General features: G+C 41.1%; 1 protein-coding gene across 2 annotated transcripts in view; it reads right to left on the bottom strand.

Annotated features, from left to right (window-relative positions):
* Positions 1 to 283: 283 nt before the first annotated feature.
* Positions 284 to 23,401, bottom strand: part of fga (fibrinogen alpha chain) — a 27,560-nt gene continuing 4,442 nt past the window's right edge. The window contains exons 4-11 of one of the 2 annotated variants that reach the window (XM_036958355.1): positions 23,311 to 23,401; positions 21,561 to 21,757; positions 21,314 to 21,441; positions 13,121 to 13,242; positions 8,666 to 8,766; positions 6,263 to 6,345; positions 4,806 to 4,951; positions 284 to 685 (exon numbers count right to left, since the gene is read on the bottom strand). The exon at positions 23,311 to 23,401 is cut by the window's right edge and continues 55 nt beyond it. In XM_036958355.1, the coding sequence (XP_036814250.1) occupies positions 317 to 685; positions 4,806 to 4,951; positions 6,263 to 6,345; positions 8,666 to 8,766; positions 13,121 to 13,242; positions 21,314 to 21,441; positions 21,561 to 21,757; positions 23,311 to 23,401 (1,237 nt within the window). In that variant the 3' untranslated portion in view covers positions 284 to 316. Of the gene's footprint in view, positions 686 to 4,805; positions 4,952 to 6,262; positions 6,346 to 8,665; positions 8,767 to 13,120; positions 13,243 to 19,206; positions 20,048 to 20,671; positions 21,442 to 21,560; positions 21,758 to 23,310 lie in introns of those variants that run through there. The other variant, XM_036958354.1, reaches the window with a different exon arrangement.

The following is a 23,401-nucleotide window of genomic DNA, read 5'->3' as shown; positions in this document are numbered from 1 at the left end:
CCAATTGTCCCTATGGGACACCCAATCACAGCCAGACGTGATGCAGCCTGGATTCGAACAAGTGTTTCTGCAGTGAAGCCTCTTGCACTGAGATGCAGTGTCTTAGACCCCTGCACCACTCAGGAGTAGAACCTCAGTGAGGCATCCTCAACACCCCTACTTCCCATGGCTGTATATAATGATAGTTTATGTTAATTAAAACAGCAGTCCTTTATTAGAAGTAAATAAAAATATGACCCCAATATGTTCATAATAACATATCTATCAGAACCGAACCAAGATATCACAGAGAGGCAGACATCTCTATCTGAGTTTATTATTTACATTCTAGAACGCCTGCTTCTCCTTTTCCTCTCTCCCTTTCAGAACCCAGGCATTCCGTTTCTTCTAGAACCTCTTCTAGAACCACATGATTCTGTTCTAGATCCTCAAACTGAGTCAGGAGTTCCTTCTGTACCATGGGGATGGTTTTATAGTCGGTTGACGGCGGGGGACCGACAGCCACCGGCTGTAGTTTGATCTTGGCGATGTCCTTATTAAGAAGAGAGCTCTTCCGATGCTTGGCGGTGTTACTGAACAGGGTCATCTGATTGGCTAGCGATCTGTAGCTGTTGTGGTCGATGTGGAAAGCAATGGACCTGTTGCATGATCCTTGACAGGAGCGCAGTTTGATCTCAACGTCCACCTAGGGTACAGAGAGAAACACAGAGGTGCGAACAGAGGTTCCCTACGTAGTGCACTAATTTTGACCAAGGCCCACCTATGCAACCCACAGAGGTTATGTCCAAAATGGCACCCTATTCCCTATATAATGCTCTGGGGCCATATGGATAAGTGACTGGTGGTTTATCAAGCGCAGGAGTTCTGATTTAGGATCAGTTTAGCAATTTGAAACCATAATGAATAAGATTCAATGGAGAGAAGGGGCTGATCCTACATCAGAGACACATGATGCCCCTGGTCAAGAGTACACTGTGTAGACAACAGGGTGTTATTTCAGACTCAGCCAAAGGCCAATGTCCATCTGATGTGTTACAGAGGAACACAGAGACACAGCTAGAGGAGGAGCGAAGCGTTAGGATCTGATGGGTTACAGAGGAACACAGAGACACAGCTAGAGGAGGAGCGAAGCGTTAGGATCTGATGGGTTACAGAGGAACACAGAGACACAGCTAGAGGAGGAGCGAAGCGTTAGGATCTGATGGGTTACAGAGGAACACAGAGACACAGCTAGAGGAGGAGCGAAGCGTTAGGATCTGATGGGTTACAGAGGAACACAGAGACACAGCTAGAGGAGGAGCGAAGCGTTAGGATCTGATGGGTTACAGAGGAACACAGAGACACAGCTAGAGGAGGAGCGAAGCGTTAGGATCTGATGGGTTACAGAGGAACACAGAGACACAGCTAGAGGAGGAGCGAAGCGTTAGGATCTGATGTGTTACAGAGGAACACAGAGACACAGCTAGAGGAGGAGCGAAGCGTTAGGATCTGATGGGTTACAGAGGAACACAGAGACACAGCTAGAGGAGGAGCGAAGCGTTAGGATCTGATGGGTTACAGAGGAACACAGACACACAGCTAGAGGAGGAGCGAAGCGTTATGATCTGATGGGTTACAGAGGAACGCAGAGACACAGCTAGAGGAGGAGCGAAGCGTTAGGATCTGATGGGTTACAGAGGAACACAGAGACACAGCTAGAGGAGGAGCGAAGCGTTAGGATCTGATGGGTTACAGAGGAACACAGAGACACAGCTAGAGGAGGAGCGAAGCGTTAGGATCTGATGGGTTACAGAGGAACACAGAGACACAGCTAGAGGAGGAGCGAAGCGTTAGGATCTGATGGGTTACAGAGGAACACAGAGACACAGCTAGAGGAGGAGCGAAGCGTTAGGATCTGATGGGTTACAGAGGAACACAGAGACACAGCTAGAGGAGGAGCGAAGCGTTAGGATCTGATGGGTTACAGAGGAACACAGAGACACAGCTAGAGGAGGAGCGAAGCGTTAGGATCTGATGGGTTACAGAGGAACACAGAGACACAGCTAGAGGAGGAGCGAAGCGTTAGGATCTGATGGGTTACAGAGGAACACAGAGACACAGCTAGAGGAGGAGCGAAGCGTTAGGATCTGATGGGTTACAGAGGAACGCAGAGACACAGCTAGAGGAGGAGCGAAGCGTTAGGATCTGATGGGTTACAGAGGAACACAGAGACACAGCTAGAGGAGGAGCGAAGCGTTAGGATCTGATGGGTTACAGAGGAACACAGAGACACAGCTAGAGGAGGAGCGAAGCGTTAGGATCTGATGGGTTACAGAGGAACACAGAGACACAGCTAGAGGAGGAGCGAAGCGTTAGGATCTGATGGGTTACAGAGGAACACAGAGACACAGCTAGAGGAGCGAAGCGTTAGGATCTGATGGGTTACAGAGGAACACAGAGACACAGCTAGAGGAGGAGCGAAGCGTTAGGATTCGACCAAAGCTCTTCGGTAAACACTAGAGGACCTTGACTGGTGGGATGAGGTTGGAGAGGATCGTGTCCCAAATGCATCCCTGCTCCCTAATCCAGCGCCCTACTTTTGACCAGGTTCTGGTGCACTAGATAGAACATAGGGAGCCATTTGGGACAGGGCCCATGTTTGTCATATGAGTCAAAGTTAGCTGTGGCAGAGTTTTGCCCCCCCCCCCCCGCATGTTCTCAAAATCAGGGAGATCAATAGTCACTAACGCAACAGTTGTGTGTCATAAGGCATTGATATTCAACCATCCTCATCTCCTTTGCTCATCTCCATTCCTCATCTCCATTCCTCATCTCCTTTCCTCGTCTCCTTTCCTCATCTCATATCCTCATCTCCTGTCCTCATCTCCTATCCTCATCTCCTATCCTCATCTAATTTCCTAATCTCCTCATCTCCTATCCTCATCTCCTATCCTCATATAATTTTCTAATCTCCTCATCTCCTATCCTTATCTCCTATCATATAATTTCCTAATCTCCTCATCTCCTATCCTCATCTCCTTTCCTCACCTCCGTTCCTCACCTCCTCTCCGTCGTGAGCACTGAATGGAGTTTATGGGAGAATGTGAGATGATGAAAATCTACAGTGCATTCTGAAAGTATTCAGACCCCTCCCCCTTTTCCACTTCGTTACATCACAGCCTCGTTACATCACAGCCTCGTTACATCACAGCCTCGTTACATCACAGCCTCGTTACATCACAGCCTCGTTACATCACAGCCTTGTTACATCACAGCCTCGTTACATCACAGCCTCGTTACATCACAGCCTCGTTACATCACAGCCTCGTTACATCACAGCCTCGTTACATCACAGCCTCGTTACATCACAGCCTCGTTACATCACAGCCTCGTTACATCACAGCTTTGTTACATCACAGCCTCGTTGCATCACAGCCTCGTTACATCACAGCCTCGTTACATCACAGCCTTGTTACATCACAGCCTTGTTACATCACAGCCTCGTTACATCACAGCCTCGTTACATCACAGCCTTGTTACATCACAGCCTTGTAATAAAATGTATTGGAATGTTTTTCCCCCTCATCAATCTACACACAAATACCCCACAATGACAAAACAAAAAACGTTTTTACATTTTTTTTTGCAAATGTATAAAATGTCAAAAAAAACTTTAACATAACATTTACATAAGTTTGCAAAAATGTCTAAAAACCTATTTTTGCTTAATCGTTATGGGGTATTGTGTGTAGATTGACGATTTAATCAATTTCAGAATAAGGCTGTGATGTAACAAAATGTGGAAAAAGTCAAGGGGTCTGAATACTTTCTGCGTGCCTTGAATTTACCCAGAACTTTCCTGGACACATTAAAGGTAGACTCAGGAAAATGACACGAGCGCCACCGCAGATATTCAGATGATTCAAGACTTCTCTCTTCACACAGTCACTGCACATGGGTTCTATTCACTCTACTAGTACTAGACTAGGCTTAATCTCAAACAAACAACAAACTGGGCCTCTAGGTGCATTTTTAATCTTCACATCATCTCCAGCACCACGACAACATCAACATATGTGAAAATGGCGTGTTTCTATGTTTTGTAGTAAAAAATATAGAGAAAGATAAGTGTTTCCAATGAAGTTGAAAAATTGTGAAGTTTCCCTTTCACTTTCTAAGTCTGACTCTTAACTCTCTAAGTCTGACTCTTAACTCTCTAAGTCTGACTTTTGACCCTCTAAGTCTGACTCTTAACTCTTTAAGTCTGACTCTTAACTCTCTAAGTCTGACTCTTAACTCTCTAAGTCTGACTCTTAACTCTCTAAGTCTGACTCTTAACTCTCTAAGTCTGACTTTTGACCCTCTAAGTCTGACTCTTAACTCTTTAAGTCTGACTCTTAACTCTCTAAGTCTGACTCTTAACTCTCTAAGTCTGACTCTTAACTCTCTAAGTCTGACTCTTAACTCTTTAAGTCTGACTCTTAACTCTCTAAGTCTGACTTATAACTCTTTAAGTCTAACTCTTAACTCTCTAAGACTGACTCTTAACTCTCTAAGACTGACTCTTAACTCTCTAAGTCTGACTCTTAACTCTCTAAGTCTGACTCTTAACTCTCTAAGTCTGACTTATAACTCTTTAAGTCTGACTCTTAACTCTCTAAGTCTGACTCTTAACTCTCTAAGTCTGACTTTTAACTCTTTAAGACTGACTCTTAACTCTCTAAGTCTGACTTTCTAAGTGACTCTTAACTCTCTAAGTCTGACTTTCTAAGTCTGACTCTTACCTTTCTAAGTCTGACTCTTAACTCTCTAAGTCTGACTCTTACCTCTTGCCGGTACATGTCCTCTAGCTGTTTCTGGACGTGGCTTCGCTGCTCCTTCAGTTTCCGTAGCAACGCAGCCGACCGTTTCCTTAGCGATGTCAGGTTCATGGCCAAGCCCTCAGCAAACTCCACGTACCTCAGCTCAGACACTGTAGTCACAATCAATCAATCAATCAATCAATCAAAACAGAAGATGGAGGGAAGACTGAAGGAGAGAGAAAGGGGAAGTAGGACAACTGGGGGAAGCAGAAACTAAAACAGATGGAAGGCAATTGGTTGATAGATATTTTATAAAGATCGATGGCTTGGTTGGTAGACGGACAGATGAACAGACAAACAGACAAACAGACAGTGATTCATACAGTTGAAGTCTGAAGTTTACATCCACTTAGGTTGGAGTCATTAACACTAGTTTACATACACTTAGGTTGGAGTCATTAAGACTAGTTTACATACACTTAGGTTGGAGTCATTAAGACTAGTTTACATACACTTATGTTGGAGTCATTAAAACTAGTTTACATACACTTAGGTTGGAGTCATTAAGACTAGTTTACATACACTTAGGTTGGAGTCATTAAAACTAATTTACATACACTTAGGTTGGAGTCATTAAAACTAGTTTACATACACTTAGGTTGGAGTCATTAAAACTAATTTACATACACTCAGGTTGGAGTCATTAAAACTAGTTTACATACACTTAGGTTGGAGTCATTAAGACTAGTTTACATACACTTAGGTTGGAGTCATTAAAACTAGTTTACATACACTCAGGTTGGAGTCATTAAAACTAGTTTACATACACTTAGGTTGGAGTCATTAAGACTAGTTTACATACACTTAGGTTGGAGTCATTAAGACTAGTTTACATACACTTAGGTTGGAGTCATTAAAACTAGTTTACATACACTTAGGTTGGAGTCATTAAAACTAATTTACATATAGGCAGGCAGGCAGGCAGGCAGACAGTTAGCCAGACAGAGAGACAGACAGACAGACAGACAGACAGACAGACAGACAGACAGACAGTTAGCCAGACAGGCAGACAGGCAGGCAGGCAGGCAGACAGACAGACAGACAGACAGACAGACAGACAGACAGACAGACAGACAGACAGACAGACAGACAGACAGACAGACAGACAGTTAGCCAGACAGGCAGACAGACTGGCAGGCAGGCAGACAGACAGACTGGCAGGCAGGCAGGCAGGCAGGCAGGCAGGCAGGCAGGCAGGCAGGCAGACAGACAGGCAGGCAGGCAGGCAGGCAGACAGACAGACAGACAGACAGACAGACAGACAGACAGACAGGCAGGCAGACAGACAGACAGACAGACAGACAGACAGACAGACAGACAGACAGACAGACAGACAGACAGACAGACAGACAGACAGACATTGATTGATAGATATGTTTAATTGATTGATAGATAGATGGATTGGAGGTGTTGTCACCTACTGTGTGTCTTGACGATGGCCTTGCGGTTGATATAGTAGATGTGTTTGGTGGTCACCATGGATACTGTAGCCGCGTCCTCGTACCTGTAAGCATGGTTCTTGGCTTTAACTTTCACAATATGTAATATGTTTAACTAGGTTTAATCTCAGCTAACCCAGACCTAAAGTCTCACGTAATTGGTCAGCTGCTCAATGAACTTCTGGGTCCATACATGTTGAGAGAAGAGATGTGAAGATGAGGAGATCCTAGAACGAGGAGATCCTAGAACGAAAGAGATCCTAGAATGAGGAGATTCTAGAATGAGGAGCGAAACCGGAATGAGGAGATCCTAGAATGAGGAGATTCTAGAATGAGGAGCGGAACCGGAATGAGGAGATCCTAGAATGAGGAGATTCTAGAATGAGGAGCGGAACCGGAATGAGGAGATCCTAGAATGAGGAGATCCTAGAATGAGGAGATTCTAGAATGAGGAGCGAAACCGGAATGAGGAGATCCTAGAATGAGGAGATTCTAGAATGAGGAGCGGAACCGGAATGAGGAGATCCTAGAATGAGGAGAGGAACCGGAATGAGGAGATCCTAGAATGAGGAGATTCTAGAATGAGGAGCGGAACCGGAATGAGGAGTAAGGGCCAAATGTCCCCTCCCTTTCTGAAATTCCCGAAAGATACTAACATCTGCAAAATCGGGATTCGTCCTAATAACCAGTAACAAACAACACCGGAACTACTGCTGCTCGTCAAGGCCGGTTCTAGGCCGGTTCTAGGCCGGTTCTAGGGCGGTTCTAGGCCGGTTCTAGGGCGGTTCTAGGCCGGTTTTAGGCCGGTTCTAGGGCGGTTCTAGGCCGGTTTTAGGGCGGTTCTAGGGCGGTTTTAGGCCGGTTTTAGGGCGGTTCTAGGGAGGTTCTAGGGCGGTTTTGGGGCAGTTCTAGGGAGGTTCTAGGGCGGTTTTAGGCCGGTTTTAGGGCGGTTCCAGCTATAAGTGATATAAGCGGTCGCTGAAGGTCCCTGGCTGCATGACCAAAACAATTAAACAATAATATATTATTAACAATATAGAAAATATATAAGTTACTAAATATATATATATATATAAGCAACTCAGTCGGGATCTCAACTTACTATTGAGAGTAAGAATACACCAGGTGCAATATCGAAATTTGGTTGTGCAACTCGTTATCCGATGCATCCAATTCCTTCCCAACAGATTCTATGGTACCAGTTAACGTAGATCTGTCCACGAGACGTTTACCAAGGCCTAATAATGCTTTAGAACGTTACATGGTTAGCTGTTATAGCTTCGAAGCAAAATCTCTCTTAGCTAGGCGGTCTCAGTGTTAACTGGGGGGGTATTTATTATTAGCATATTTCCCAGCATGCCTTTCAGGTGAATGTGAGACGTACCTACCCATGACTGTGTTTGTTAGTGACAGAGATAATGTTTTTACATTCTATCGTTCATTAAATTAAATCAACTGTGTATGAATTACAAGTTTACCATGTTTGATCTATATCGTAATGCCTGTAGTTGGGGCCTTGTTATCCCCCGGGGCGGCAGGGTAGCCTAGTGGTTAGAGCGTTGAACTAGTAACCGGAAGGTTGTGAGTTCAAACCCCCGAGCTGACAAGGTACAAATCTGTCGTTCTGCCCCTGAACAGGCAGTTAACCCACTGTTCCCAGGCCGTCATTGAAAATAAGAATTTGTTCTTAACTGACTTGCCTGGTTAAATAAAGGTAAAATAAAAAAATAAAAATAAAAAAAATGTTGTGGTCTGGAACTCTTCGGCCACACCATCCCTGCCAGTGACGCTAGAATGATGTGTGTAGTGATTTGTACTTCTAATCAGAATCCAGCTAGGGAGAACAGCCAACAACTAGAGTTCTTTGTTGAACACAACCTGCTTTCAGAATGACTGCAACGGTGCAAGACTTCAGATACAAGACGACCTAATCCATCTCAACTGGAACAGCAATCTCAGTAAGGGGTTCAGGACTTCACTTACAAGACGACCTAATCCATCTCAACTGGAACAGCCATCTCAGTAACGGGTGCAACGAAATCCAACCCTTTACTGATGGGATTAGTTTAGATTTTTTACTTATTTTTTATTTATCTTTGTGTAGTATACGATCAATTAATCAATTAATGTGCATGCAGAAACATAGTTATTAAAAAACTAACTATTCTAAAAATCAGCAATTAATATTCAGTGGTGTAAAAAAAGAACCCCCAGTATTGGTGTTAATAACAAGAGTTGAACCAAAACCACGACCATTATTAGCATATTTCCCAGGATGCTCTATTGCAGGTTTGTTTCAATATCTATATTTTTTTTACATTGACACGTATTCTTTACCTTAACACTGAGATTTTAAACACTTACAAATCCAATCAATCAGTATACCTCTGTCTCCTCTCACAGATGTCCCTCAGTCTGCCCCTCGTCTGTCTCTCTGTCTGCTCCATCAGACCCTGTAGTCTGCAGCCCGACGGACACCGGGACTCCTGTGGACGTTATCAATAAGTTATTTATTGATCATGGCTATTGATTGATTCGATACGGTTATATTGATCAATTGTCTATCTCTCTGTCTCCTTCGTCTGGCCTTGTAGCTTGCAGTCAGACCGACACATGGACTCCTACAGACACATACAGTATATATTGTTAGGATGTACATAAATATTTCAGTGTATGTATTATCAATCATGTATACATTTGGGGGTGAGTTTGGTTGTGGTGGCCTTAGCTATATCGTGAGTGTGTTAGTCTCTATTAACATTATCAGTAAGTTATCAATAAGTCCAGGATTGGATTGTTTTTTATTAATTTCATCGTGAGTGGTTCGGGTTAGATGGGATGTTTCTCACTGACTTCGGTCTAAGTAGAGGGTGTGGTGTGTTTGTGTATGGTGTGGTGTGTTTCTGTGTGGTGTGTTGTGTTTGTGTAGGGTGTGGTGTGTTTGTGTAGGGTGTGGTGTGTTTGTGTAGGGTGTGTTTGTGTAGGGTGTGTTTGTGTATGGTGTGTTTGTGTAGGGTGTGTTTGTGTAGGGTGTGTTTGTGTATGGTGTGTTTGTGTAGGGTGTGTTTGTGTAGGGTATGTTTGTGTATGGTGTGGTGTGTTTTTTTCTAGGGTGTGTTTGTGTAGGGTGTGTTTGTGTAGGGTGTGTTTGTGTGTGGTGTGTTTGTGTAGGGTGTGTTTGTGTAGGGTGTGGTGTGTTTGTGTAGGGTGTGTTTGTGTAGGGTGTGTTTGTGTATGGTCTGTTTGTGTAGGGTGTGGTGTGTTTGTGTAGGGTGTGGTGTGTTTGTGTAGGGTGTGGTGTGTTTGTGTAGGGTGTGTTTGTGTATGGTCTGTTTGTGTAGGGTGTGGTGTGTTTGTGTAGGGTGTGGTGTGTTTGTGTAGGGTGTGGTGTGTTTGTGTAGGGTGTGGTGTGTTTGTGTAGGGTGTGTTTGTGTAGGGTGTGTTTGTGTGTGGTGTGTTTGTGTATGGTGTGTTTGTGTAGGGTGTGTTTGTGTAGGGTGTGTTTGTGTTGTTTGTGTTTGTGTTTGTGTAGGGTGTGTTTGTGTGTGGTGTGTTTGTGTAGGGTGTGTTTGTGTAGGGTGTGGTGTGTTTGTGTAGGGTGTGTTTGTGTAGGGTGTGTTTGTGTATGGTCTGTTTGTGTAGGGTGTGGTGTGTTTGTGTAGGGTGTGGTGTGGTGTGTTTGTGTAGGGTGTGGTGTGTTTGTGTAGGGTGTGTTTGTGTATGGTCTGTTTGTGTAGGGTGTGGTGTGTTTGTGTAGGGTGTGGTGTGTTTGTGTAGGGTGTGGTGTGTTTGTGTAGGGTGTGGTGTGTTTGTGTAGGGTGTGTTTGTGTAGGGTGTGTTTGTGTGTGGTGTGTTTGTGTATGGTGTGTTTGTGTAGGGTGTGTTTGTGTAGGGTTTGGTGTGTTTGTGTTGTTTGTGTTTGTGTAGGGTGTGTTTGTGTAGGGTGTGTTTGTGTGTGCTGTGTTTGTGTAGGGTGTGGTGTGTTTGTGTTGTTTGTGTTTGTGTAGGATGTGTACAGTGCATTCAGAAAGTATTCAGACCCCTTGACTTTTTCCACATTTTGTTAAGTTACATCGTTGTTCGGCAGGTAGCCTAGTGGTTAGGGTTTTGGACTAGTAACCAAAAGGATGTAAGATCAAATCCCTGAGCTGACAAGGTGAAAAAAAAAAATCTGTTGTTCTGCCCCTGAAAAAGGCAGTTAACCCACTGTTCCTAGGCCAGTTAACCCACTGTTCCTAGACCAGTTAACCCACTGTTCCTAGACCAGTTAACCCACTGTTCCTAGACCAGTTAACCCACTGTTCCTAGGCCAGTTAACCCACTGTTCCTAGACCAGTTAACCTACTGTTCCTAGACCAGTTAACCCACTGTTCCTAGACCAGTTAACCCACTGTTCCTAGACCAGTTAACCCACTGTTCCTAGACCAGTTAACCTACTGTTCCTAGACCAGTTAACCCACTGTTCCTAGACCAGTTAACCAACTGTTCCTAGGCCAGTTAACCCACTGTTCCTAGGCCAGTTAACCCACTGTTCCTAGGCCAGTTAACCCACTGTTCCTAGGCCAGTTAACCCACTGTTCCTAGGCCAGTTAACCCACTGTTCCTAGACCAGTTAACCCACTGTTCCTAGGCCAGTTAACCCACTGTTCCTAGACCAGTTAACCCACTGTTCCTAGACCAGTTAACCCACTGTTCCTAGACCAGTTAACCCACTGTTCCTAGACCAGTTAAGCCACTGTTCCAAGGCCAGTTAACCCACTGTTCCTAGACCAGTTAACCCACTGTTCCTAGACCAGTTAACCCACTGTTCCTAGACCAGTTAACCCACTGTTCCTAGACCAGTTAAGCCACTGTTCCAAGGCCAGTTAACCCACTGTTCCTAGACCAGTTAACCCACTGTTCCTAGACCAGTTAACCCACTGTTCCTAGACCAGTTAACCCACTGTTCCTAGACCAGTTAACCCACTGTTCCTAGACCAGTTAACCCACTGTTCCTAGACCAGTTAACCCATTGTTCCTAGACCAGTTAACCCATTGTTCCTAGACCAGTTAACCCGCTGTTCCTAGACCAGTTAACCCACTGTTCCTAGACCAGTTAACCCACTGTTCCTAGACCAGTTAACCCACTGTTCCTAGACCAGTTAACCCACTGTTCCTAGACCAGTTAATCCACTGTTCCTAGACCAGTTAACCCACTGTTCCTAGGTCGTCATTGAAAATAAGAATTTGTTCTTAATTGACTTGCCTAGTTAAATAAAAGTGTAACTTTTTTTTTTTAATCATGGATTAAATGTTAAAAAATAAATCCTCAATCTACACACAATACCCCATAATGACAAAGTGAAAACTGTTTTTTATAGTTATTTGCAAATCTATTAAAAATCTAAACAGAAATACCTTATTTACATAAGTGTTCAGTATTTGCAATGAGACTTGAAATTGACCTCAGGAGCATCCTGTTTCCATTGATCATCCTTGAGATGTTTCTACAACTTGATTGGAGTCCACCTGTGGTAAATTCAGTTGATTGGACATGATTTGGAAAGGCACACCCCTGTATATATAACGTCCCACAGTTGACAGTGCATGTCAGAGCAAAAACCAAGACATGAGGTGGAAGGAATTGTCCGTAGAGCTCCGAGACAGGATTGTGTCGAGGTACAGAACTGGGGAAGGGTACCAACACATTCTGCAGCATTGAAGGTTCAGAGCACAGTGGCCTCCATCATTCTTAAATGGAAGAAGTCTGGAACCATCAAGATTCTTCGTAGAGCTGGCCGCCCGGCCAAACTGAGCAATCGGGAAGGAAGGGCCTTGGTCAGGGAGGTGACCAAGAACCCGATGGTCACTCTGACAGAGCTCCAGAGTTCCTCTGTGGAGATGGGAGAACCTTCCAGAAGAACAACCATCTCTGCAGCACTCCACCAATCAGGCCTTTATGGTAGAGTGGGCAGACGGAAGCCACTCCTCAGTAAAAGGCACATGACAGCCCGCTTGGAGTTTGCCAAAAGGCACCTAAAGACTGAAACCATAAGAAACAAAATTCTCTGGTCTGATGAAACCAAGATTGAACTCTTTAGCCTGAATGCCAAGCGTCACGTCTGGAGGAAACCTGGCACCACCCCTATGGTGAAGCATGGTGGTGGCAGCATCATGCTGTGGGGATGTTTTTCAGTGGCAGGGACTGAGAGACTAGTCAGGATTGAGGGGCAAAGTACAGAGAGATCCTTGATGAAAACCTGCTCCAGAGCCCTCAGGACCTCAGACTGGGGAGAAGGTTCACCTTCAAACAGGACAACGACCCTAAGCACACAGCCAACACAATGCAGGAGTGGCTTTGGGACAAGTCTCTGAATGTCCTTGACTGGCCCAGCCAGAGCCTAGACTTGAACCCGATCGAACATCTCTGGACAGACCTGAAAATAGCTGTGCAGTGACGCTCCCCATCCAACCTGACAGAGCTTGAGAGGATCTGCAGAGAAGAATGGGAGAAACTCCCCAAATACAGGTGTGCCAAGCTTGTAGCATCATACCCAAGAAGACTCGAGGCTGTAATCACTGCCAAAGGTGCTTCAACAAAGTACTGAGTAAAGGGTCTGAATACTTATGAAAATGTGATGTTTCACCTTTTAATTGTTAATACATTTTCTATAAATTCTAAAAAAACAGTTTTGTTGTGATGGGGGATTGTGTGTAGATTGATGATGGTAAATCCATTTTAGAATAAGGCTGTAATGTAACAAAATGTCAAGGGGTCTGAATGCACTGTGTGTGTGTGTGTGTGTGTGTGTGTGTGTGTGTGTGTGTGTGTGTGTGTGTGTGTGTGTGTGTGAGACCTACCCACTGGTGGTCAGAGCAGAGTGGGTGCTCTGGTCTGTCAGGACACCGTCCCCTCCTGCCTCTGTCTCTCTGTCGAACTGACTGGGAGACCCCATTCCCTTGCTGTATCCATAGACTACACACTGCAACATACAACAACACACAGAGTTACACACACACACATACGCACACACACACACACACACACACACACACACACACACAGAGATACACAGAGATACACACACACGCACACACACTCTCTCTCACACACACTCTCTCTCACACACACACACACACACACACACACACACACACACACACATTTCTAGGCTATAACCCAGCCTAAAGAGGACCAGGGTGCGTTGAAACGTTGCAGATTCATATAATGTATTCCTATGATAGCATTTCGCTAATTATTGATCCGGTCAATATTAGCTATGTGCTAACATCAGGTCGGGTGTATGTCAAAATGTTGACAGAGTTCAAAGTTCAGTCAACTATCCATACGGACACCAAACTGACTAGATCAAGGGGAAAAGCGGGGTAAGTTGAGCCAAAGAGGTCAGTTTAGCCACCCACGTTTCCAAGAATCATACACAAAATTCATCATTTGACCAAATATTTAGGAAGAGGATTTAATGTTTATAATATAATATTCTAATGTCAATAAAATATAATATTATATCTAATGTCTATATATTCTTAATGTATATAATATTATATTATATTCTAATGTCTATATATTCTTAATGTATATAATATTATATCTAATGTCTATATATTCTTAATGTATATAATATTATATCTAATGTCTATATATTCTTAATGTATATAATATTATATCTAATGTCTATATATTCTTAATGTTTATAATATTATATCTAATGTCTATATATTCTTAATGTTTATAATATTATATCTAATGTCTATATATTCTTAATGTTTATAATATTATATCTAATGTCTATATATTCTTAATGTTTATAATATTATATCTAATGTCTATATATTCTTAATGTATATAATATTATATCTAATGTCTATATATTCTTAATGTTTATAATATTATATCTAATGTCTATATATTCATAATGTTTATAATATTATATTATATCCTAATGTCTATATATTCTTAATGTATATAATATTATATTATATCTAATGTCTATATATTCTTAATGTATATAATATTATATTATATCTAATGTCTATATATTCTTAATGTATATAATATTATATCTAATGTCTATATATTCTTAATGTATATTATATTATATTATATTCTAATGTCTATATATTCTTAATGTATATAATATTATATTATATTCTAATGTCTATATATTCTTAATGTATATAATATTATATTATATCTAATGTCTATATATTCATAATGTATATAATATTATATCTAATGTCTATATATTCTTAATGTTTATAATATTATATCTAATGTCTATATATTCTTAATGTATATAATATTATATTATATTATAATGTCTATATATTCTTAATGTATATAATATTATATTATATTCTAATGTCTATATATTCTTACTGTATATAATATTATATCTAATGTCTATATATTCTTAATGTATATTATATTATATTATATTCTAATGTCTATATATTCTTAATGTATATAATATTATATTATATTCTAATGTCTATATATTCTTACTGTATATAATATTATATTATATCTAATGTCTATATATTCATAATGTATATAATATTATATCTAATGTCTATATATTCTTAATGTTTATAATATTATATCTAATGTCTATATATTCTTAATGTATATAATATTATATTATATCTAATGTCTATATATTCATAATGTTTATAATATTATATCTAATGTCTATATATTCTTAATGTATATTATATTATATTATATTCTAATGTCTATATATTCTTAATGTATATAATATTATATCTAATGTCTATATATTCTTAATGTATATAAAATCATTTTCTAAGGTCAAAATATCCTTAATGTATATAATATTATATTATATTCTAATGTCTATATATTCATAATGTATATTATATTATATTATATTCTAATGTCTATATATCCTTAATGTTTATAATATTATATCTAATGTCTATATATTCTTAATGTTTATAATATTATATCTAATGTCTATATATTCATAATGTATATAATATTATATCTAATGTCTATATATTCTTAATGTATATTATATTATATTATATTCTAATGTCTATATATTCTTAATGTATATTATATTATATTATATTCTAATGTCTATATATTCATAATGTATATAATATTATATTATATTCTAATGTCTATATATTCTTAATGTATATAATATTATATCTAATGTCTATATATTCTTAATGTATATAATATTATATCTAATGTCTATATATTCATAATGTATATAATATTATATCTAATGTCTATATATTCTTAATGTATATTATATTATATTATATTCTAATGTCTATATATTCTTAATGTATATAATATTATATTATATCTAATGTCTATATATTCTTAATGTATATAATATTATATTATATCTAATGTCTATATATTCTTAATGTATATAATATTATATTATATCTAATGTCTATATATTCTTAATGTATATTATATTATATTATATTCTAATGTCTATATATTCTTAATGTATATAATATTATATCTAATGTCTATATATTCTTAATGTATATAATATTATATTATATTCTAATGTCTATATATTCTTAATGTATATAATATTATATTATATTCTAATGTCTATATATTCTTAATGTATATAATATTATATCTAATGTCTATATATTCTTAATGTATATAATATTATATTATATCTAATGTCTATATATTCATAATGTCTATTATATTCTAATGTCTATATATTCTTAATGTATATAATATTATATTATATTCTAATGTCTATATATTCTTAATGTATATAATATTATATCTAATGTCTATATATTCTTAATGTATATAATATTATATCTAATGTCTATATTTTCATAATGTATATTATATTATATTCTAATGTCTATATATTCTTAATGTATATAATATTATATCTAATGTCTATATATTCTTAATGTATATAAAATCATTTTCTAAGGTCAAAATATCCTTAATGTATATAATATTATATTATATTCTAATGTCTATATATTCATAATGTATATTATATTATATTATATTCTAATGTCTATATATCCTTAATGTATATAATATTATATTATATTCTAATGTCTATATATCCTTAATGTATATAATATTATATTATATTCTAATGTCTATATATCCATAATGTATATTATATTCTAATGTCTATATATTCATAATGTATATTATATTCTAATGTCTATATATTCATAATGTATATTATATTCTAATGTCTATATATCCATAATGTATATTATATTATATTATATTCTAATGTCTATATATCCTTAATGTATATAATATTATATTATATTCTAATGTCTATATATTCATAATGTATATTATATTCTAATGTCTATATATCCATAATGTATATTATATTCTAATGTCTATATATTCATAATGTATATTATATTCTAATGTCTATATATTCATAATGTATATTATATTCTAATGTCTATATATTCATAATGTATATAATATTATATTATATTCTAATGTCTATATATTCATAATGTATATAATATTATATTATATTCTAATGTCTATATATTCATAATGTATATAATATTATATTATATTCTAATGTCTATATATTCATAATGTATATAATATTATATTATATTCTAATGTCTATATATTCATAATGTATATAATATTATATTATATTCTAATGTCTATATATTCATAATGTATATAATATTATATTATATTCTAATGTCTATATATTCATAATGTATATTATATTCTTATGTCTATATATTCTTCATGTATATAATATATATCATATATATATATATATTCTTAATGTATAGGCCTATACCATAAAGAAGACTATAAATACATGATATTAACTCTTATCCCACTGGGCAAGAACTGGTTGACTCAAATTTGTTTCCCTGCCATTTCCACCAAAATAAATCCCATGTGATGACATTGAATCAACACAGAAAACTGAGTGGGATTTCCTAAAAGACATCAACATATGAATTTCGTATTTTTTCCCCACCCAACTTTGAACATAAATCCAATAACAGGGGGTGGAATTTGATTTCAGTGTAAATCAAAACTAGACGTTGAACTGACGTCTGTTCCCATTTGGGGTGTGTGATATTAATATTGTAGTTGATTTCTGTTTATACTGTAAAATATCACTTTTTCCTGCGAACTTTTCAACAGCTCTGCCGTAGTAGTTTGAAGATAAACAGAAGTAATAACAAAAGACAAAACGTACAACCCAAAACAGGAAGTTGAAGTGATGTTTATTGTTTGGACAGTAGCTTGGTTCAGACGTTCTAACAGAAGTTCGAAAGTAGTTCTTAGAACCCCTTCTGTTCCTAGACCAGTTATTTGAACAGTAGCAGTTGGTTCAGAGGTTACTGATCTCAGACCAGTTACTTGAACAGTACCTAGACCAGTTATTTGAGGGTTAGCAGTAACTGGTTGGTTCAGAGGTTACTGATCTCAGACCAGTTACTTGAACAGTACCTAGACCAGTTATTTGAGGGTTAGCAGTAACTGGTTGGTTCAGAGGTTACTGATCTCAGACCAGTTATTTGAACAGTTCCTAGACCAGTTATTTGAGGGTTAGCAGTAACTGGTTGGTTCAGAGGTTTGTTTTTACATGAACATTCAGTACATTGACATCATTCACGGGGTCAGAAAAGCAAAGTCACATTTAATCATCTACTCACAGAATCAATAGTCAGCAATAGCTCTCTCTCTCTCTCTCTCTCTCTCTCTCTCTCTCTCTCTCTCTCTCTCTCTCTCTCTCTCTCTCCTTCCCCTCTCTCTCTCTCTGTCTCTCTCTCTCTCTAGCTCGCTCCACCTTTGTCCCTCTCTCTCCACATCTGTCCCTCACTCCCCGTCATTCTCTCTCTCCCACCTTGTCTCCTCTCCTTCTTTCCTTCCCTCCCTGTCCTTTTCTCTCTCCCTCTCCTCATGCCAACCTCTTCCCTTCTCCCTCCCCCTTTCTCTCCCCCCACACCCTACCCCTATTCTAACCCCACCCCCCTTTCCCTTCTCCTTTCCTCTCCCTCCCTCTCTCTCTCTCTTTCTAGCTCGCTCCACCTTTGTCCCTCTCTCTCTACATCTGTCCCTCTCCTTCTCTCTCTCTCTCTAGCTCTCTCTCTCTCTATCTCTCTCTCTCTCTCTCTCTCTCTCTCTGTGTCTCTCTCTGTCTCTCTCTCTCTCTCTCTCTATAGCTCGCTCCACCTTTGTCCCTCTCCCTCCCTCCTTGTTCTCTCTCTCCACATCTGTCCCTCTCCTTCTCTCTATCTCTCTCTCTCTCTCTCTCTCTCTCTCTCTCTGTGTCTCTCTCTCTCTCTCTCTCTCTCTCTCTCTCTAGCTCGCTCCACCTTTGTCCCTCTCTCTCTACATCTGTCCCTCTCCTTCTCTCTCTCTCTCTCTCTCTCTAGCTCGCTCCACCTTTGTCCCTCTCCCTCCCTCCTTGTTCTCTCTCTCCACATCTGTCCCTCACTCCCCGTCATTCTCTCTCTCCCACCTTGTCTCCTCTCCTTCTTTCCTTCCCTCCCTGTCCTTTTCTCTCTCTCTCCCTCTCCTCATGCCAACCTCTTCCCTTCTCCCTCCCCCTTTCTCTCCCCCCACACCCTACCCCTATTCTAACCCCACCCCCCTTTCCCTTCTCCTTTCCTCTCTCTCTCTCTCTCTCTCTTTCTCTCTCTCCCTCTCTCTCTCTCTCTCTCTCTCTGTGTGTTTCTCTCTCTCTCTCTCTCTCTCTCTTTCTCTCTCTCGTTCTCTGTGTGTGTCTCTCTCTCTCCTTCCTTCCCTCTCTCTCTCTCTCTCTCTCTCTTTCTCTTTCTCTGTGTGTGTCTCTCTCTCTCCTTCCCCCTCTCTCTCTCTCTCTCTCTCTCTCTCTCTCTGTCTCTCTCTCTGTGTGTGTCTCTCTCTCTTTCTATCTATCTCTGTGTGTGTCTCTCTCTCTCCTTCCCTCTATCTCTCTCTCTCTCCTTCCCTCTCTCTCTCTCTCTCTCTCTCTCTCTCTCCTTCCCTCTCTCTCTCTCAGGCCATAGCGAGCGGTCGTATCTTCATGCGGGTGGTCTTCAGACTATAGTCAGCTGGTTTGTACGTCAGCCACACCACTCCGTTTTCTATCTCGTATGGAACGTTGCTACCAGGATCATACTTCCCCCCTTTGTAGTAGACGCCGTTTAAGTTAGCCCTCTGACAGTTATTATACCACCAGCCACCGCCGTACATCTCTGCACAGCTCTCCTCCCATTGGTCATTATCCTTATCGAAGGTACTAAACTTCATCCCCTCGTGGGAGAGGAACGACCTCAACCCGAGCGACCCCTGACTCCCTAAACTAGACTCTCCCTTGACTAAAGCATCCCCTGCATCGCCTGAATACTCTGCCACGGTCAACTGATACCCCTCAGCCTCGGACCCCACTTTCACTGTGTACTCGGCTATCGCCTCCCCTCCCTCCCAGTCTTCTAGCTCTACCCTCAACATGCTATCCTCCCGGGTCAGAAGATGGAGGTGTTTTAACCCTAGCCATACCTCCCCTTTACCCTGACCGTCCACTCCTCCGAACCCCTCCTGGTAGTCTGCCCAGGAGCGGTTGAAGCTAACCCCCCCATGAGCTCTCTGTTGGACCAGGGTCCACCCTCCTAGAAAACCTTCCTGGTCACAGTAAACCTCCACTACCCCGTTCGGAGTGGAGGGGGAGAGGGAGGCAGAGGGGTTGATTTTGTACAGGCCGCTCTTTTCCCCTGTGAGATGGTTCCGTTGGATGTCGGAACAATCTGAAAACAGACGGAGAAGCTACGGATTAGTGGCCGGGAAGAATGGAGAGACCGGGATTCAGTAGTGAATTTAGTGTTGTCCTTTTCAGTGAAGAGAAATTACTGCAGTCCTTTCGTTCTCCATGATTACACTTATTATCCATTGAACATTTCGTGAACATCCAGTAATATGTACAGAACAGCATTTCTTATACAGTATCTCTGTAAAGTTTTATACAATTTGTTTAAAAAAAATGTTAGCTACAACCACATAATATGAGCAATGGCTGAACTAGCTTACACATCTTTGTTAATTCGGCTACTGTTCATCAGATTCTGAAAGTTAATTTTACAATATAGGCTATGACTTTGAGCTATGACAAAATTAAATCAAATTGCTAGCTAATACGCTAAAAGCTTCTGGCTAAGACTGTAACCTCTAACGGCTGCTATCATAAGGTGCTAATTGCTATTGGCAGTTTAGCTAAGGTGCTAATGGAGGCTAGGCTAACATGCTAATTGCTAACGGGTGCTAGGCTAAGGTGCTAATGGAGGCTAGGCTAACATGCTAATTGCTGCTAGGCTAAGATGCTAACAGCGGCTAGCTAGGTCAACTGCTGGGCGGTTACTCCAGGTCAGATGTACCTTTTCCCACATAATCCGCCTGCCGCTCACTCCGGGCGCTAATCTTCACGCTGCGGGCGTGGAAATCTGGGATGTCGTCTTCGTCGTTCCCGCGCATGAAAGCTCCGAGATCCATTCCGAATGGATCACCTCCGAAATTGCCGCCTGTGCCACCGGTCTTGGTGCTGGTGAGAATGCTACTGCCTCCCTTGGTGCCGCCGTGGCTCGTGGTTTTGGTGAACGAGGAGGAGGAAGAGGAGGATGAGGAAGAGGAGGAGGTGAGGGATGGGAAGAATTCGCCCATCCCTCCTCCTCCTCCACCACCGAGCTTCTGCGCCTCACAGCCGAGTCCGCCCGATACTTCCTCGATACGCTCCACTGGCCCATCCTTCGTATGTACTATCGTCCTTTTCGTCGTCTTGGTACAGCTCGACGTCTGAGTGGTCAGGTGACCAGTAGTGGAGAAATCTCCGCGTCCGAGACTTCCCAGCCCACCGCCGAATCCACCCATCCCTTTAGAGAAATCCCCAACTCCATCCCCCCTTGTCCCCCCTCCACCACCCAGCTCCGTGATCGTTTTCCTCGGCCCGTCCTTCGTCCCAGACCCCGTTGACAAACCCGATGACGATGAAGAGCCTGAAGTCGAAGGCTGGAAGTGCGTACCCGGGACCTGGCTGGCAGTGGCGGCAGACGAAGAGCTGGACCCCTGGGTCTCCAAGGTCAGCTTCACGGTCTTCACCTCCGGGAAGAAAACCTCCTTCTGTTCCTCAGCCGGGCCGGACTTGTACTTGCTGAGGGAGGGGGAGAGAAGGGTACGGGAGAGGGGAGGAGAGGAAAAGAGGAGATTAGAAGGGAGGGGGGGTGGAGAAGGAGGGTCAGGAGAAAACGACAGCAGCATCCTCCTGCTCACCTGTCGACCACGACGTCTTTAAGCGGTCGGCTCTTCATGACGTACAGCGTGCTGACGGTCTCCACAGACGGAACGCTCTGGGATTCCAGCTGGTCCATCTGCTTGTCCAGAGCCACGTAGGATGCTTGGTCGACGGAGAACTCAGCGTAGCCCTTACAAGACCCCTTACAGGAGCGCAGCTTGATGTCAATGTCCACCTGGCGGAGGGGGTGGAGGGGGGGAGGGGGAAAGAGTGGGGTGGGGAGGGGGTAAAGGGGAGGATGTTGAGAAGGGGGAGATGAGTAGGTGGGAGTGGGGAGATGAAAGGGGAGAAAGGAGGTAAATAAAAAAGTGTTTTTCAGCACTCTTCCTCTTCCTCACATCACCATGTCTTCATATAACTCTTCCTCTTCCTCACATCACCATGTCTTCATATAACTCTTCCTCTTCCTCACATCACCATGTCTTCATATAACTCTTCCTCTTCCTCACATTACCATGTCTTCATATAACTCTTCCTCACATCACCATGTCTTCATATAACTCTTCCTCTTCCTCACATCACCATGTCTTCATATAACTCTTCCTCTACCTCACATCACCATGTCTTCATATAACTCTTCCTCACATCACCATGTCTTCATATAACTCTTCCTCTTCCTCACATCACCATGTCTTCATATAACTCTTCCTCTTCCTCACATCACCATGTCTTCATATAACTCTTCCTCTTCCTCACATCACCATGTCTTCATATAACTCTTCCTCTACCTCACATCACCATGTCTTCATATAACTCTTCCTCACATCACCATGTCTTCATATAACTCTTCCTCTTCCTCACATCCCCATGTCTTCATTTAACTCTTCCTCTTCCTCACATCACCATGTCTTCATATAACTCTTCCTCTTCCTCACATCACCATGTCTTCATATAACTCTTCCTCTTCCTCACATTACCATGTCTTCATATAACTCTTCCTCTACCTCACATCACCATGTCTTCATATAACTCTTCCTCTTCCTCACATCACCATGTCTTCATATAACTCTTCCTCTTCCTCACATTACCATGTCTTCATATAACTCTTCCTCTTCCTCACATCACCATGTCTTCATATAACTCTTCCTCTTCCTCACATCACCATGTCTTCATATAACTCTTCCTCTTCCTCACATCACCATGTCTTCAGATAACTCTTCCTCTTCCTCACATCACCATGTCTTCATATAACTCTTCCTCTACCTCACATCACCATGTCTTCATATAACTCTTCCTCTTCCTCACATCACCATGTCTTCATATAACTCTTCCTCTTCCTCACATCACCATGTCTTCATATAACTCTTCCTCTTCCTCACATCACCATGTCTTCATGTAATATGTCTGAGTAACCTCTGATAATCATCTAGTCTACGCTCTGAAACTAAAACCAGAGGAATAACAAGGATACTGAATTCACATGTGGAAACCCTCTCTGTGGAAAGAGAGGGACTGCCTCCTCATCTCCTCACCTCCTCACCTCCTCATCTCCTCACCTCCTCATCTCCTCACCTCCTCATCTCCTGACCTCCTCACCTCCTCATCTCCTCACCTCCTCATCTCCTCACCTCCTCATCTCCTCACCTCCTCATCTCCTCATCTCCTCATCTCCTCACCTCCTCATCTCCTCATCTCCTCACCTCCTCATCTCCTCATCTCCTCACCTCCTCATCTCATCTCTAGAACATGGTCTCTGACCATCGTTATCATTGTCAATCTCAATCTCACCTCCAGTCTCTGCATCTCTATAACCTGGTCTTTGATGCTGGTCTTCAGAGCGTTGAGGATCCTCAGCTGGCGCTCTATCTTGATCTTGATG

The sequence above is a fragment of the Oncorhynchus mykiss genome, chromosome 21 (genome assembly GCF_013265735.2).
Source record: "Oncorhynchus mykiss isolate Arlee chromosome 21, USDA_OmykA_1.1, whole genome shotgun sequence".
Lineage (NCBI taxonomy): Eukaryota > Metazoa > Chordata > Actinopteri > Salmoniformes > Salmonidae > Oncorhynchus > Oncorhynchus mykiss.
Note: the sequence above shows the minus strand (reverse complement) of the source record. Positions and strands in the feature narration are given on the sequence as shown.